Genomic DNA, 16,608 nt, shown 5'->3' with positions numbered 1-16,608 from the left:
TGTGTTTCTTTTTTCCTCTATATTCATTTATCTTTGGCATTTCTATTTCTACTAAACTGCATCACCTCTGTAAATTTCATGTTTAGACTTTCAAGTCTGTAGTTGTGATAAAGTCTCCAGTTAGTAGCTTGGGTTATCAAAAAAAAGGACATTTTTACCCTAGTCATTGGTAATTACTGAAATCCTTTTTTGTTTTTGAACACATTGTAATTTTTTGAAATGCATCTGTTTAATGAGGATTTTTTTTTAGTTTTGGAAGATGGGAAAAACCATAGAGAAAATGTGTTGACCAACTTGGTTAACATGAAGTTCAAATTCCAATTTATTTTCCAATCTTTTATTGAGGAAACAAAATAAAGTTGGAGGTGTATTAACATAGGCACTTAGTGCCAAGGTGACCGCAGTGAATTTTAAATAAACTGAATCCAACCCAATACTGCTCCAACTTGTCAGTAAAAGTGTTTTTTATTTACATAGATGATTTTAAGATCATGACAAAGCGTCATGGAGGAGCAATCACACTTAAGGATCGTAAAACCAGTATATCATCTACCAGAATACATCAATATTTTTAAAAAAAGAAAAGAAATAGAAGTGTTTTCTTCTACAGAACTTAGAAACACCACAAAGACTCCCTGAGGTATTCATTATTAAAGTATGCAGAGTGCTGAGGATCTCGGCAAGGATTGGGTTTTTCTAAGTGTTCAGGACGAGACGTCTCAGTCCAACATGATCAAATCCACCCGTGACAAACGGCAGGAGGAATTCCACTCGCATGCTAACTCTGATCACAGGGAACCTGGGCAGAATTGTAACTCATAATACAGGAAGTGGAGGAATCCACCTAGACATACACAACAGAAAAATACACCAGCAGAAGTGCCCCTATGTTCATTAGTTCTATATCCAGCTTGCATACACAGTATACAGATAAGACTCCCCGGCTAAAACGCTGCTTTCCTCCATCAATTCCTGACATACTGCAGCTCCTACAAACATACTTTTCCTTTTCTTTCTTCTGGAACTTGTCAGACGCAAAGAAGTTGGGAGAATGTTCCCACACAATCCAAGTCTGCAGATTTTCACACGACAGCGCATCCGACAGAACGGTGTGCGAGAGACGTCGTCTAAAATGTGACAAACGTGAAGGTAATACGTGAAATGAGCTGAATTCTTTACGACGCATCTCCGACACGCCGGTTCTCTCTCAGCTGTCGATCATTTCTGACAGCTCCTGCAGCAGGTCGTCCTCTCCGATGGCCGGATCCACGTCGCCCTCCAGGTGGTCATCGGTGAACTGGTTGATCAGATCCTCGAAGTCGTCCACCGAGGAGCCGGAGGCGTCAGGGTTGGAGGTGGAGGCGGTGCGGGATGCCGCTGCACTGGATCTGCGTGCCCTGGGCTGGGTGGGACTTCTGACGACGGGACTGAAATGAAAGAAGGGAGGCTGCCTTGTTCATGTTCATGAAGTAACAATCTGACGTCCGGAGGATCCGTGTTGATCCTCTGAGATGGTGGAAGGTAGGTAACCATCTCTCTGTAGTATGCAACTTAGAAACAATGTTTTTCTTTCTACATATTTGTTAAAATTGTCATAATGTTGTGACATTATATTATGAGACAGATAGTGTGATTAAAAAAAATAAATAAATCAAGCTCCACTCCCTTCTCCCAGTAGTAACAGCAGAAATATACAACTCAGTTAGAAACAACCAATCAGAGCCAGGAGGAGGGTCTTAGTGCTGTCAGTCACTCTCATGCTCACCCCTGTCCCTTTCTCTCTGGTGCTCTACAGCAGGGTCACAATTACATAGTCTGCCATGAATGCTAAGGCTAGTTAGCATAGCCACTGTTGTCCACTGTTTAATGGAACGGCAAGTTACACCGTGTTCCAAATTATTATGCAAGTGATATTTTCTCAGATTTTCTTAAATGGTCAATGCAAATGATGGTCAGTATAATTTTCAAGTCATGAACTATTACAGTATAAATCAAATTTTACTGCACAAAGCTCCCCAGTATTTTTTTTCAAAAATAAAAAAACTCAAAATGCACTGTTCCAAATGATTATGCACAGCAGATTTTCTAAACATTTAATGGATTATAAAGAACTGCAAACATTCATTCTTTGAATGTGCAGCATTAAATGGTCACATGTACTAAAATCAAAAGCTGCTTCAATCAAAAGCATCTTAACAGACAGAGTTCCATGTTAACTTTGGACCTTCTTTGATATCACAGCACAATTCTTACATCCATTGAACTTGTGAGTTTGTGGAAAGTTTCTGCTTGAATTTCTTTGCAGGATGTCAGAAAACCTTCCCAGAGCTGCTGGTTTGATATGAACTGCATTCCACCCTCAGATCTTCTGCTTGACGAAACTCCAAAGGTTCTCAAGGGTTGAGGTCAGAGGAGGATGGTGACCACACCATGAGTTTCTCCACTTTTATGCCCATAGCAGCCAATGACACAGTGGCATTCCTTGCAGCTTGAGACGGTGCATTGTCTTGCATGAAGATGATTTTGCTACTGAAGCTCTTCTTTTTGTACCATAAAAGAAAGTGACCAGTCAGAAAGTCCATCTACTTTGCTGAGGTCATTTTCACTCTGAAGGGCCAATTTGCATAATAATTTGGAACACGGTGTATTTCTTTGCCATTAGCATATTGAACAGGATTGATTGACAGCATTAAGCCCCTCCTCCTGGCTCTGATTGGTTGTTTTCAGTTGGGAGTGATGCATTTCTTCAGACTGAAATAATAGCACAGAGAGGAGCTAATATTTCACAGATTATCTCTCTTATAGTATCACGACATAATAACAATTTTAACAAATATTTAAAATACATTTTATGTAACAAAATACAGCTTTAAAATGGGATTTTTTTTTAAATGATATGGATAGTAAAAAATATTATATATATCTTCTGACTGAATAAAGTTCCAATTACAGAATATTTTACTGAGCGTTTATTACCACAAAAGCAAAGGTACAGCTCAGATTAGCATTCAGCTTCAAAAACATTCGGCCTACTCCTGTGTACAGCATCACCTCTGATAAAATAGATATTTCACTGAAGAGTGAGTGTGTTTTCACATCTGACAGTCCAGCAGACTCGTTTTAATTGGTGACCAAAATTGCAATGTTTGTTCTATTTTCATTGCTGCGGTCTCCGGTCCGCATGGTGTTCACATGTGCATTCTAACCACACCAGAGTTCACTTTAACCGAATCCAGGGCTAGGGTTTTAGGCGAACCAGAGTTCACTTTTTTGGTCTGGATCAAAGTTTGACTGCGCAACAAACAAACCAGACTTTCCAGACAGACGGAACGGAGTTGGAAGTGGACTAAACAGTTCTGGTGAGAAAACAGCCTTGGTGTGAACTTACCTTTGTGGAACCGGCCAGGTGTCTCTTACTGCATCTCCACTGGCGCCTGCCTTGATGTCTTGACCCTGAATCTGTGTGAAGACAGGAACCGTCTGAAGTTCGTCCCTCTGGGTGCTGGGGGTGGGCGGCACAGCAGATATTGGCTGGACCTCTTTGTTTGAAGACTGGAAGGGGAAAATTGGCAGAGTGTCAATGAATTCAACGGTAAAATGGCTGATTTGAGATAATGACAAATGTTCTAAACACAGGAACACTCAGATATAATCACAGTCATCTATCATGGACATTTCCGATGAAGCGATGACTGACTGTTTTGATTTCTAGCTTTAAGGTCATTAGCATGTCCCGATAAAATATACATTTTTTTCCACCGGTATTATCATGAATTATGCATAGCTCAGCCTTAAGTGGGAGCAGTCTACCTGCTGAGCAGCGGTGGAGCTGTTCATGGGTTTCACAGCTGCAACAGCAGAACCCTCCACTCCTCTCTTCTTCGGAGGCGGCTTCACCTGCCCTGCAGGCTTCACCACTGATGGCTTCACATTCAGCTTAGGCCTCACTGCAACAAAATGAAAAACAAACAAAAAAACACATTAAGGGATGGAAATAGAAGTGCTTGTCTTCTCCTAACTGTTTTCTTTTTCCGAAGAGTTTTTGCGGCGCTAGTGACTCATATTTTTTCGACAGTAGGCAGACAGGAAGGAGGGTGAGGAGAGGGGGGAAGACATGCGGCAAAGGTTGTCGGGACCGGGAGTCGAACCCGCGACGTCCGCGTCGAGATCTAAGGCCTCCAAACGTGGGGCGTGCTAACCCCCTGCGCCACCACAGCACGCCACCTCCTAACTGTTTTTTATAGTAGATTCTACACACATGTTCAGACTGCAACCAGCTTTCCGTCCACCAGAGGTCACCAAGCTCTCTAAAACTTAATTGCAAACACTTTTTTTGTCCAGCCAAGTAAAAAATTCCTTAACATTGATTGTACTAGCTCCATGGGAGATTATTTAACTTATAACGTCGGAAAATGTCTTGTTAAAAGTGAAATAATCAGAAAATGGAAGTATAAATTGTTCATCAATATTATGGAATTATTTACTGAAAACAACTTGTAAATCTTACTGAAAAGTTACTTGTAAGTTAGTTCTGTCTTATTTCAGGTATACTAAGATATCTGCAGTAGAAAGTAGACAAACATACTTGCTAAGATTTTGTGTTTTTATAATATACACATCCATCTTTGGGGTTCATTAATATTTCAGATCAACTGAGTGGACCGCAGCTGCTGATTAATAAATATAATCCTCAGAAATAAGACCTGCCTAATAATTGTGCACACAGGAGGTGTGTATATTTGTCATGCATGTCTGATCACGTTAATGATTCCTCTGTAAAACGATCGGTGACAGACCAGGACAGGAAACAGATTTGTCTGGACAGAGAACATAATCTGTTATTTGTTTCTCCACCACCCTACACCCCAACAGTTTTGAATAGTTTAATCTAAATTTAGAGGATTTGGATTAAACTCAGTCCTGATCCCAGCAGGTCACGCTTGCTCTAATCAAACAGAGAAAGTGCAGTTCTGTCTCGTCTCACCTTTGCAGCTGCCTGGATGCTCCAAGGTTTTGGTCTGATTAGAGTCTGCCGGGAGTTCTGCAGGCTGACTCGACTCCCTCGTTATCAGTGCAGACGGCTGTGAGACGGTGCCTCTTTTGGTTTTGTCCAGAAAGTCTGTGGAGCTCTGCGTTGGTGAGTCTGAGAGCGCCATTGCCATGGCAACGGTTTTGGGGCCAGGAGAAGCTGTCCTCTTCGGAGGCGATGGTGCTCGCGGTTTTAGGGAGACGAGTTTCCGAATTGAGACTCTGGAAGCCGGCGGGGGCTCTGCCGGGGACTGACAGGTCGTGGCAGGGGTCTTCCTCTTGAGGGTGCTGCTGGCGCTCTGCTTCTGAGACGAATCGGCCTCGGCGGGGCTTTTGGCCTGCCCCTCCTGCTCCTGTCTGCGAAGGCGTTTCTCCTGCATGATCTCCTCAAAAGTCTTCACCTTGATATCGGAGGCCTGCACAGACGGGAAGTTTCCGTTACTTCACGCCTGGCAGAGCAGCAGCCAATCAGACGAAGGCACTGAAGGACTAAACATACCTGAGCAGGAGATGCTGCAGCTTTCGCCGGCCTCTCTGTTGGTTCAGCGCTCCTTTCAGCCGCCGTGTTGCTTTCTATCACACAGGAGAAAACGTGACAAAATCAGCTGGAATTATCCTCCATATCTGCCACATTTTCATTTTGGGTCATATTAAGATCATGAATGTTCTTAAAGGGCCGGTAGTGCCAAGACATGCTGATAAAACCACTAACAGATTGTTAAAATATTAATAAAAAAAACTGTCTCTGCTTTCACTAAGTTCCCCTTAAAGTGAAATAATATTAAGCATGTTTTCACACTGATCAGTCACTTTCTGGAGTTTACAATTGTTTTTGTGATTTTTACAAAAATCAGAAATTACTGCTTTTGTGTCATCAATTAAATATTTGCAAGAAACTTTGCGATATTTGTGATTTGGCAAAAAAGGAGTGCAGAGTTACTAATTAAAACATCAATCATTTAACATGATAATGTTTTAAAACTTACATCATCACATGGACCAAAATATAAAGTTATGTGGAAAGACTGAAATTAAAATAAAATAAATATCAAAATCACAACATTTCCCAAATCAGTTTCTTTCAATTCTGAAACTTTAACAAAAACTTCAGGCGTGTCTGTGTTTGGTAAAAACATGTTTGTTCTTCATTCAGTGGGTAGAGAACCCAGAAATTTTACTCAAATAAGAGCAATATGTCATAATAAAATAACTCAAGTAAAAGTAAAAAGTACAGCATAGTAAAAATACTCCTAAAAGTATATTTTTTCAAACAAGTTACTCAACTACCCAACTCTGCTTAAACACAATGTTTTAGTGGAAAATTCGCACCAAAAAAACCCCTCACAAAACGTGTGGCGTTCTTGTTGATTTTGTGTGAATTTCTGTGAAATTCCACATAAAAATAGAGGGACTGACTTCCGTAATTTGGCAGTAAATAGATAAAAATGGCTTTTATCCGATTAATAAAGTAATACGTATGTACACAAATGCTACCCTGAAGGCTCTATTAAGCGGTGGCGGGCCAGATATGCTTTGTGTTTCTTACGTTGGGTTGGGGACTTCTTGACCCGCAGCAGATGTGGCCTCTTTGGGGCGCTGTGCTCGGGGTCAGGGCTGTCGGTGGTCTGCTGGGCCTGGACCCTGGCTGCTTTCTCCCTGCGGATTTCCTCCAGTGTCTTCACTCTCACCTTCTCCACGTCAGCAGCGTCCGTCGGCCCCGGGCCCTTGGCTGGAGCCTTCTCCTCTGGGAGCTCTGCCTTCATCGGGTTGGGGTTCTGGTTCTGTTCCTCCTCCTGCTTCATCTTCTTCTCTCGAATGATCTCAGAGAAGGTTTTAACGTGGCCGATGGCGGCGTCTGTTAGAGTGATGGATCTCTTGGTCGCCTTGGCGGCCCTGACCAGTTCTGTTTTGGTGGTTTCCGCTGCGTCGGCTGCAGGAACGTCCTTCTGGCTGCCGGCCTTGGCCTGTCTGATCTCTTCTAGAGTTTTGATGCGGATCCGATCGGGAGCTTTGGTAGACACTGGGTTGGCCTCAGCTGGAGAAACGTGGGAAGAGTTTGTAACTTCCAACATGAGTAAGAAGAGAAGTGGTGGCTCTAGTCTTACCTGCATGAGCACCTCTGATAGGTGGAACCAGCCCAAGTCTTTCTTTGATCGGTTTCAAGGCTGAAGAAGAAAAGAAAAAAAAGAGTTTGTTGATCTGACCTCAACCTATGTAACATGTTGCCACAGGAAGAATATTAGTAATCTGACTGAATCAGCAGCAGGATTTGCAGTAAGGAAGCACAGACTGCATGCTTGTTTTTAGCTTGACCTCTGACTGCTCTTTTTGTATGCAGGTGCAACTTCCTCAAAATATTGTAAGAAGAATTAAACGATGCTGGTAGTGATTACTAGAAGGCAACGTGAATAAGCCAAAACCAGCAAAAACACGTCTGAGCTTTAAAACACGTGACAAACAGAACATTTTCAGACACCTCAACCAGTGCGTTTCCCCGCTCACCTTTCTGAGTGTTGACCGGCGGCTCCTCTTCATCAACAATTCTGCCCAAACGCTCAGCCAGACTCTTCTTTATTGTAATCTGTCCCCCGCTTTGAAAATCTGAAGCAGAACCAAACCAGGAGCTTCAGAATGGAACTACATCAGCATCAGCAGCAACAGCAGCAGGAGCTCCAAACCCACCTGCAGGGGGCGCCCTTTGCCCCAGCCGTTCAGCCACCCTGCCTCTGGGTCGCTCAGGCTCTTCAAAAACAACAGCGCCTGACATTAAACACACAGCAGAAGATCACTGATCTGAACGCAAGTGGTTCTCTACTGGCTCTTGATTGGAATTTACAGTGATATGTAAATGGTGACAGACAGGAGAATTAAAAAAATAACTAAATATAGAACTTAAACTTCACCAGAAGCACCATTCTGAAACGTAGAACTTTTTTCTTCAGATTTCCGAGGCCTGAATTATCCGAGGCTAAAGAAACTGCTGATGGTTCCAGGGTAAAAGCTGAGGGTAGAGGAAGAGCAGTTGTTGCTCACCTCCAAACTGTGAGTGGGCGGGCCGGTACGATGCCAGGCAGTTCTCCTTCTCTCCGTTGGTGGAGGTGTCGGCGCTCTGGAGGGGGTAACCCGCCCTCCTCATGCTGGACTTCAGGGCCTTCCTCAGCCGGATCTCCTCCAAGGTGCTCACGCCAAAGTTCAGCGGCTCTCCTGGACAAAACACGACCCTCGTGACCTTTCCCGGGCCTTCAGCCGTGGGGTCAGGGCTGCAGAGCTTGGTCTCACCTGATCTAGCCATCTTCCTAGGTGAAGGACCGACCTTGCCATCCTCTCCCTCCTCCGAGAACTGGTCTGAAACGCAAAGAGCCGAGCGGTCAGAATCGGAGCAGGAAGACATTGTTTAACCCTCGTGCGATCTTAACAGTTTACTCCCCTTGTCCTACGGGTCAAAAATGACCCGCCCTACCAAAAGCCCCAAAATAAAGCAGCTTACTTGAATTTGAAATCCAAAATCTATTTTGCATGATGAAACAATCAGTTATTTATCAATTCAATTCATTTTTATGATGTATTTTTTGTTACACAACACAAAAAGACGATCAACAATATTACACTTTTCTTTTCTTTTTACAACAAACCAACTGTCATAGGTTTTCTTTTACACAGTAGTTTATCATTTTAATTTTTTAAAGTTTATTATTGTAATTATATAAATGTAAAGTAACGACTGCCAAATCAGCTACACTGAAAGGGAAAAAACACAAGTCAGCAACTTTTTTGTGAACAGTTCATTCTTTTATACTGTATAGGACGTCAACTATGAAAATACTTCTCTCATACAACATCCTTCAACATGAAATTTTGAAGACGTTCGACATAAGGACGTCTGCAACATAAGATGTTCAACATCTTGTGTTTGAACATCCTGCAAAATAATTTTGCAGGATTTATGTTCAACTTGCAAACCAAGATGTTCAAATTCTTATGGCCAAGATTTTGAACATCTTGCAAAATTATATAAGATGTTCAACGTCTTGTGGAAGACAGTATGTGTGAACGTACAGCCCATGACCTATTGGACAGTGAAACAGGTCATGGGCCTCAGCAAGGAATCAACCAGGGGTATTTTGATTTACGGCACCCTTACATCCTCTATACTGAATTTGGTTTTATTATGTCTGAGATTGTTTTTTTGTTGTGTTTGGAAGCTTGTGTGATGTGAGGGGTCAGCTGCAGGTGCAGGTCAAATACAAGTTCAATATATACATCAATCCAGTTTATTTGATGTGTGCGTGTGGGTGCATATGCGGGTGTGTAGGTGTCGGTGTGTGTATTAGAGACAGTTTCTGTGTGACCTTCGAACTTTTTTCTCCTGTTTAAATGGTTTTAGAATTCACGGGTCAGAAATGACCCGCAAGACAATCCTTGTACCCTAGTTGTCTACAGCCCACATGGAAACATAAAAATTCAAGTTGGAAAAAGATAGTTCAGGGTTTTTTTTCTACAGCTAAACATGCTAGTGGGTCACTTTTGACCCGCAAGATAACACAGAAGTTAAAAGTGATTAATAGATTAGGAAAAGATGATGATGTCAGTTCAAAACAAAACATACCACTATTTTATACTACCTATATTCTATATTTGCCAAACAGAGAAAATATAGAACCGGTCTACAGGACTGGTTTAACAAGAGAGCCTGTCCAAACAAAACCAGTCATCCAGCCTCTGCAGAGCAGCTTGGACTGAACTGACTGGTCTGTGTTCAGTCATCCAGAAGGTGAAATGGACCTAAATGGACTGATGTTTATGGAAACTCTTCCGAAGAGCCATGTACTCCCGATTGTCAGGTGACAGTCTGGCCTCTGCGACATTTCCTATCCAAACAGCCGTTTTTGCTTTCATTTCTGGCAAATTAAACTCTGAACTGAGTTTAGAAGCACTAATTTCACATAACTTTGGGGGGTGGGGGGGGTCACAACGTTTTTTAATGTCTTCTGCAGGAAATTTGTCGTCAGTGTTAAAGAAACGTCAATTTATTTCTATTGGTAGGTTTTATTTTGAAGGAAAAAAAATGATCCATCATATAGAATGTACAGTATGTGGTGTATATATTCTTTGAGATGTTGGTATTTGTGGAAAATTGCAGAAAACACACACAGTTTTCAATATAATCATGAGGAGAAAAAGAAAATGTTAGAAATTTATTGCAATTATCCCATAAGAAACCTTCCGAAACATGCATTTTCAGAACTACATTTAAAACATTAGTTGGTTTTTTGACTTTCTCTGGTGTTTAACATTTTTAAGTGGTCTTCAAAACAGTAGAAGGTTCTTGAATTATTGCAAAACATCCACCACTGTTCCTGTGGCTCCATCATCCCTAGGAAGTCACATGATTACTGTTGATAAAATTCTTTAGATCGGCGTTTCCCAATTCCGGTCCTCAGGCCTCCCTGCCCTGCATGTTTTAGGTGTTTCCCTTCTGCTACACATCTGGATTGAATATATGGGTGATCAACAGGTTTCTGCAGCACTTGATGGTCATGCAATCATTTGAATCAGCTGCTCTGGAATAGAGGCCCATCTAAAACATGCAGAGCAGGGAGGCCTGAGGACCGGAATTGGGAAACGCTGCTTTAGATTATGCTTGCTAAAACAAAACCTGGATGTTACTTTTTCTAAACCTAAAGAATAAAAAAACAAGTCAGGATATTCTGAACTGTAATCCTCGTCAATCCTTTCCCACCTAACAGGACGTTTTTGTACCTTGTTTTTGTAAATAGTTGTGTTGGAATTAATTTAATTTAATTTCTTTGGTAGGAACAGTGCAAGCTAGTTAACATTTTTGTAAATTTAACAAATTTAGCCAAAAGGTTACTTTTCAGCTGTTGTCCCTGGACAGGGAATAATTTGTCTTGCTAAAAACAAACGCTACAAAAACAAGGTTAAAATGACTTCAGTACACAAATTTTGTTCATAAATGCAAAAAATACAGACAGTAAATGCAAAACAAAGAGAATGTACTTATTATTTAAAATGTTGACAGATCTGAGGTGTTATGAACCAGCTTTTTTTAATTGTTTTTAAATAGATGAGTCCAACTTGTGCTGAATCACAAGAGAACTCTGTTATTTCCTGGCTCCTCGCTGCTTTTACTGGATTCATAATCTGTTTCATCAGATAGAAATATGGATGTCGTTGTTTTGTGTTTAACTGAACAGACAGTGGACTGAACGTAAGACAGCCTAGGGCTCACCTTCTTCATCCTCGTCATCATCTGCTGGATTAATCACCACGGGTGGATGTGTGGGGCTTGGTACCGCCTCCTGTGTGTCCGTCTTGATGACCCCTCGGAGCTGAGGGTTGGCTGCATTGGGCGGAGCGGCAGCTGGCGGCGGTGCCGGCTCCTCGTGCGGCGGCTCCTCACTTTTGATCAGTACTGGAAAAACAGCAGCCGTCAACTTAAAGAGAACTACGTTTCTTTAGAGCGTATTGGTGGGAAGAAATTCAACTTACCTTTATCAGGAGGGACAAAGACGCCCTCTACGTAGCGGGGCCTCTCATGGAAGAAGGCACAGTGTGGTTTCTGGCAGCCAGCGGGCTGGTTCTCCCAGTAACAGGGAATTTCCTTCCTGTTTTTCTGGTTTTGATCAAACACAAACACGCGTGGCACTGTGAGCAGACAAGATCTTCGTTTGGGGTTACTTTAATGTTTCTTCTAATATAATCCAAACTACAGAAGCCCATAATCCTGAATCTGTGTTGTAAGAAAACCTGGAGTCTGAAACCAAACATACAATCCGACTCCAGCTGCAGAGAAGGAAGTAATGTCTGGATCAGAGTCAAGCATGAAGACTTACTGGAGGTTTTAAACTTCTGACAGCTTCTGCACAGGTTTTACAGGAAGCGGCTTCTCTTTCCTCCCTAGTAAGGACTGTGGCTTTAACACCTTCATTTTGATTTATTAACTACACAGATTCTGACGCAATTAATCACTTTTATTTTGACACATGGTTTTGGTACGTGTCAAAATATTACCAAAAATATGGTATGATGCACAAGTGACAACCGCAACATTAATCTGATGGTTGAAGAATCTAAATAACAGATTAGAGACAATAATCTTTGTTATTGAGCTCAGATGTCTATTTATTCAATAATTGAACAGCGAAACAGTTTTTGAAAATATTGCTTATTTTGTCGATAGGTGGTTTTTCAATGTGATTAATGACAGACCCTGCAATTGATACGAGTTAACTAAAGAGTTAGAAATTTTAACGCAATTCTTTTTTTAATGTGCTAAAGTTCCCACTGGAATCTTTGTACTCGCATGTTTTTGGTATGCCAATAAATCTGATGCACAAACAACATCCACTAACAACAGCGATGGAAGCTGCTGGGGGTTAATTTTGTTTAAAAAAAAAACCCAAAAAAACGATCTAATTGGATGCTGGAAAAGACTATTGTGTTCAAGTTGTGCTAAAAGTGAGTAAAATTTTCTTTAAAGTTGACAGGAAATTTGAAAATATTACTCAATAGCAATGCATTTTTGTAAGACTGGAAGACTAATACCTAAACACCAACCACAAAGTATTTTAAAAAGGCAATAATTTACAAAAAACCTAAGTTAAATGAACAATGCTATGCCTGGTGGGGCACAAAAAAAGCCTGATGGCCCACCAGGCTTATAATACACTGAGGGAAACCCTGCTATCAGTGAAGCTATTCAAGCCTGAAATAGCATCTCAGTGCTAAACATGTAGCAGCACCACAGACGTCCCCAGTGCTAACGCCAGCGTCCACAGTCCATATTTTTTATCAGGAGTTCATAAAACATTGGAAAGCTGACTGCCTAGAATATCACTCATCTTCAGTCAGATGGTTGAATGCACAATAAATATCTTTGTTCTTAAGCTCATCTATTTATTCAATAACTTAGCAGCAAAAAGTGTCTTTTGAATTGAAAATGTTTATGTCATTGATATGTGGTTTTCGATTAAAATGCAATTAATTCATTACAGTTAACTTGATTAAAACTCTTCATTGGCTTCCAGCACTAATTATAAGACGTTAAATAGATTAAAACCTAGCTCCTGTATAAAAGAAACCGGAATGAAAAGACAGGGATGGCTAAACCGGGCTTACTGTGATCTTCATGTGGCGAAACTTGCAGACAGTACGGAAGCAGCGTCCTTCCTGCCAGAGGTTGCAGACAGTCTCGTTGCCCATGGCAGCCTCACAGTGTCGGAATGGGCAGCTGTCACCCTGTTCAGTAAAAAAAAAAAAAACAAGCTCACTTTCTCTGCTCTCATTGCAAATCAGCTTCAAAACAAAGGATGAAAGTGCAGAGTGCATCAGAGGCCTCTGGTCTTACTTTAGAGCAGGTAGAGTAGTAGAAGAAGTAGCAGTCGTCTCCATGGTTGGTCATAGTAATACGTGACGAGGCTTAAGAGGCGGCAGTGACCCAGCAGCTGGTTCCCTTCTGAAACGATCGACTCTCCCTGAGATCACAAAGAGAAAAAAAAAAGGCTTCCTCATTACCTCTATTCCTGTTATGCATCAGACCAGGGAGTCGCATAATGAATCCGTCCGCCAGTGTTTACATGGCAGATGGATTTCCTCCGACTTGAAGGGACGTCGGAGGAAATCTCTGTGCATCGGTTTTAAAATGTGACTCAAAAATCCAATCTGTTCAGATGACAGATTAAAGTTTGCGAACGAACGTCGGTAGGGCCGTTCTGCTGCTGCCATGACGACCTTGGAGAGTTACTATGGTGTCTGAGACGACTAGTACTTTTTAGGGAGGCGGGGGAATAGAAAACTGTGGCAAATGTGTCGAAACAAAGACCAAGTTATTGATTTATTTTTATGGAGAAACAACTTATTGTTGTATGGTGCTGACCAGGGCACAATTTAATGTGGACCGTTTAGATTTGTCACAAGGTGTTCTGTCGTTATTTGGATTATTTTAGTTCTTTTTATAAGTTTTAACCACAGCTAAGCTATTACCCAGTTGGAATTATTAGCCCAGTTTTTGGCCATGTTTTCCCATTAATGAACTGTTGAGGTTAAACCTTAGACTGTTCACAGTTTGATTTTTAATGCTTAGAATTCAGAAAATCAATTTTCCTGCGTACAGTTTAGTTATTAAACAGCCCATAAGCACGTCTGCTACAGGACAGATTTTTCATAACTATCACATGTTAATTGCTCAAAATTTTTGTTTTATTTTACAGTTACTCTTATTTCGGTGTTTTCACATCCTAATTTACTTTTTATCATATTCAATCAAACTGAATTGCATCACAATTTGTTAGAAGACAACATACTGAATCGCAGTGAATTAAATCGTAGCAAATCTGGGTTTACTCTTCCTGTATAAATAACCAATCGTGTTGTTGCAATCGTAGGAAGTTAATTATTATGTGGGCTACAAATCAAGAGATGCATAACCCCAACATAGCCGGGCATTTAGGCTAGAGAACATCTCTCAACAGAACTTAGTTTAAGTTTTTGCAATTCCATCGACACCCATCAGCTACAACTGACATCGGTTCACACTGCCCCACTTTACCTGAGGTGCCTTTGCTGGTGTCTTCCTCTTGAGTGCACTGCTGGTACGGTGTCTCCGGAATTATATGGAGTCCTGAAGGAACACTTGATCCATGAGATAAGAGGAAAAGTGGGGTAGGTCGCCCAGAAAAACTCGTCTTCCTATGTGATCCCTGGTCTCAGGCGATGTGAGACATCTGTATCTCAGCCAGACTGCTAAACAGGACTGACAGAGGCTGCAAAAGTCCTTTTTTTTTTTTTTTTGGTATGAATAAATGAAGTGACTAATCGAGGAAATATATAGGGGGAATTAATCAGCCAGACGAATGGAAAGGACCAAAAAAAAAACTTTAAACTCAAGTGGCAAAAGTTGGGTTGAAAAAAGAAAAAATCTTCAGGGTCTTCTTGTGCCTGGGGGCATTTTGTTTGTCGGTGTGGCAATATATATTTAAAAAAAAAAAATGGGAGAGAAATCTGGGCTTCTAGTGATTTTCAGCTGTTGCTTAACAACGCTGAAATGGAGTCTTCTGCCTACGGATTGTGATGGGTGCAAACTATCCACATCCAGAGCTCCCCAGAGAGGGTCGAGACGGCTGGCTCTAAACCTACAAATCAATCAAAAACACTTCCCAACAAACTGAAAGTGGGTTAATGTGAGAAAAAGAGAGAGAGAGAGAGAAGGAGAGAGACAGCACAAACAGCTAGAACATTTCAACATAAAGGGTACATTTATAGCAGAAATACACTTTTGATATTGACTCTGGGGTATAGCAGTATTTGACAAAAATCAAGGTGCAATGCTAAGACAGGCTGCAGCTCTGTTGAATGTCACTTATTTATTTCGTGTATGTTTTTGCTACTTAGGAGCCTCCATTTTACACTGTAGATCAGCTTGAACAGGTTTGGCCTTGTTCTGAACGTTTCCAGGTGGTTCACATCTTCACTAATTATAATCCTTTCCCATAATGTCGCCACTCAAACAATTTTGTACTAATGTATCAGTTTATTTCTCAAGAGAGCTCAGGATATTGATAAAAACAGATAGACAAAATACAAAACAATTGTGGTTCTGATCACCACCATACAGATCGGTTGACTAAAACTGATCCCCGACCAAACCAGAGCAGCTCTGAACGAACTCCAGCCTGCAGATTTTGATTTCGTTGAAGAGCTCAAGATGTTCTTCCCAATAACACGAGTAACGTGAAAACTCCCCGGGTTTACGTCGCGCCTTTCTCGTTCTACCTCTCAAAGTAACATGTCTATTCAAACCGGATTGGCATCAGGGAGGGAACATTTGCTTTAGTACCTTGCCCAGTTGTAGTTGGGTACATGGCGAGGCCAGCTGGATCACAGCCGCCCCACTTTGGTGAAAATAACCAAAGTTTAAAAACAGACAAAGTGAAGAAAGCGATGACATACTTACTCTAAAGTGTGTAAAATAGCTTAAAGCTAGCTGGAACGAGCTACGGGCGATCCCCCTGCAGTGATGGAAATTTGACTATAACGTAAATTTATGAACTGATCACGACTCTTTATGGTTATCAAAAAAACTAGAAGCAGGGATAACGAACTATTCCTAATACTTGTCACGGGTTTGTACGACAGAACTTATTTTAGCACATGCTACATAACACAGGCCGAGACCTTCTCCTTAGCTAAAATGTTAAGATGGCTGTTTATGTCGTAATTACCGGAGAATGTACTCTCCAGCTTCAACGTTTCCAAATAACAACAGTTAGCATATAAACACGATGTATGATGTTAATTACCAGTTGTTGTTTTTTTAAAAGATATTTTAAAAGTTCTGAAATACGAGAGTTGTGGTCCCGGGTCGCTCAGATCCGAAGAAGTACGGAGACAAAATCAAAATGGCGGCTGCAGCTAAAAATACAAGTGGGCTCGGCTCAAGTGTTGCGTTCATGCAACGAGGGAACCTCAGATATTTAACTACTGTAAGCTTCTGTGCAACTCCAAAATATTTAACCAAAGTTTAAAACATAATAACTTAAACAGAAAATGTTAAATTCTGTG

At 41.3% G+C, this 16,608-nt stretch overlaps 1 protein-coding gene across 4 annotated transcripts; it reads right to left on the bottom strand.

Moving 5' to 3' along the window:
* Window positions 1-327: 327 nt before the first annotated feature.
* Window positions 328-16,450, bottom strand: LOC102220647 (zinc finger CCCH domain-containing protein 11A-like). 4 transcript variants are annotated; one of them, XM_023324895.1, is made up of 18 exons: window positions 16,347-16,439; window positions 16,001-16,055; window positions 14,597-14,668; window positions 13,397-13,523; window positions 13,168-13,287; window positions 11,539-11,662; window positions 11,279-11,461; window positions 8,308-8,373; window positions 8,062-8,232; window positions 7,711-7,788; window positions 7,531-7,629; window positions 7,134-7,193; window positions 6,575-7,063; window positions 5,528-5,601; window positions 4,985-5,444; window positions 3,811-3,947; window positions 3,389-3,552; window positions 328-1,427 (listed from the first exon to the last, which is right to left on the bottom strand). In XM_023324895.1, the coding sequence occupies exons 4-18, from the start codon at window positions 13,448-13,450 to the stop codon at window positions 1,208-1,210; spliced, it is 2,499 nt and encodes an 832-aa protein (XP_023180663.1). In that variant the 5' UTR covers window positions 13,451-13,523; window positions 14,597-14,668; window positions 16,001-16,055; window positions 16,347-16,439; the 3' UTR covers window positions 328-1,207. The 4 variants fall into 4 exon arrangements, with proteins under 4 accessions (XP_023180663.1, XP_023180664.1, XP_023180662.1 ...); XM_023324896.1 differs by lacking the exon at window positions 16,001-16,055 and having other exon boundaries at window positions 16,347-16,441; XM_023324894.1 differs by having other exon boundaries at window positions 14,597-16,055.
* Between the last annotated feature and the right edge of the window lie 158 nt (window positions 16,451-16,608).

Source organism: Xiphophorus maculatus, chromosome 20, assembly GCF_002775205.1.
Source record: "Xiphophorus maculatus strain JP 163 A chromosome 20, X_maculatus-5.0-male, whole genome shotgun sequence".
NCBI lineage: Eukaryota > Metazoa > Chordata > Actinopteri > Cyprinodontiformes > Poeciliidae > Xiphophorus > Xiphophorus maculatus.
This window is presented reverse-complemented; position numbering and strand designations above follow the sequence as displayed.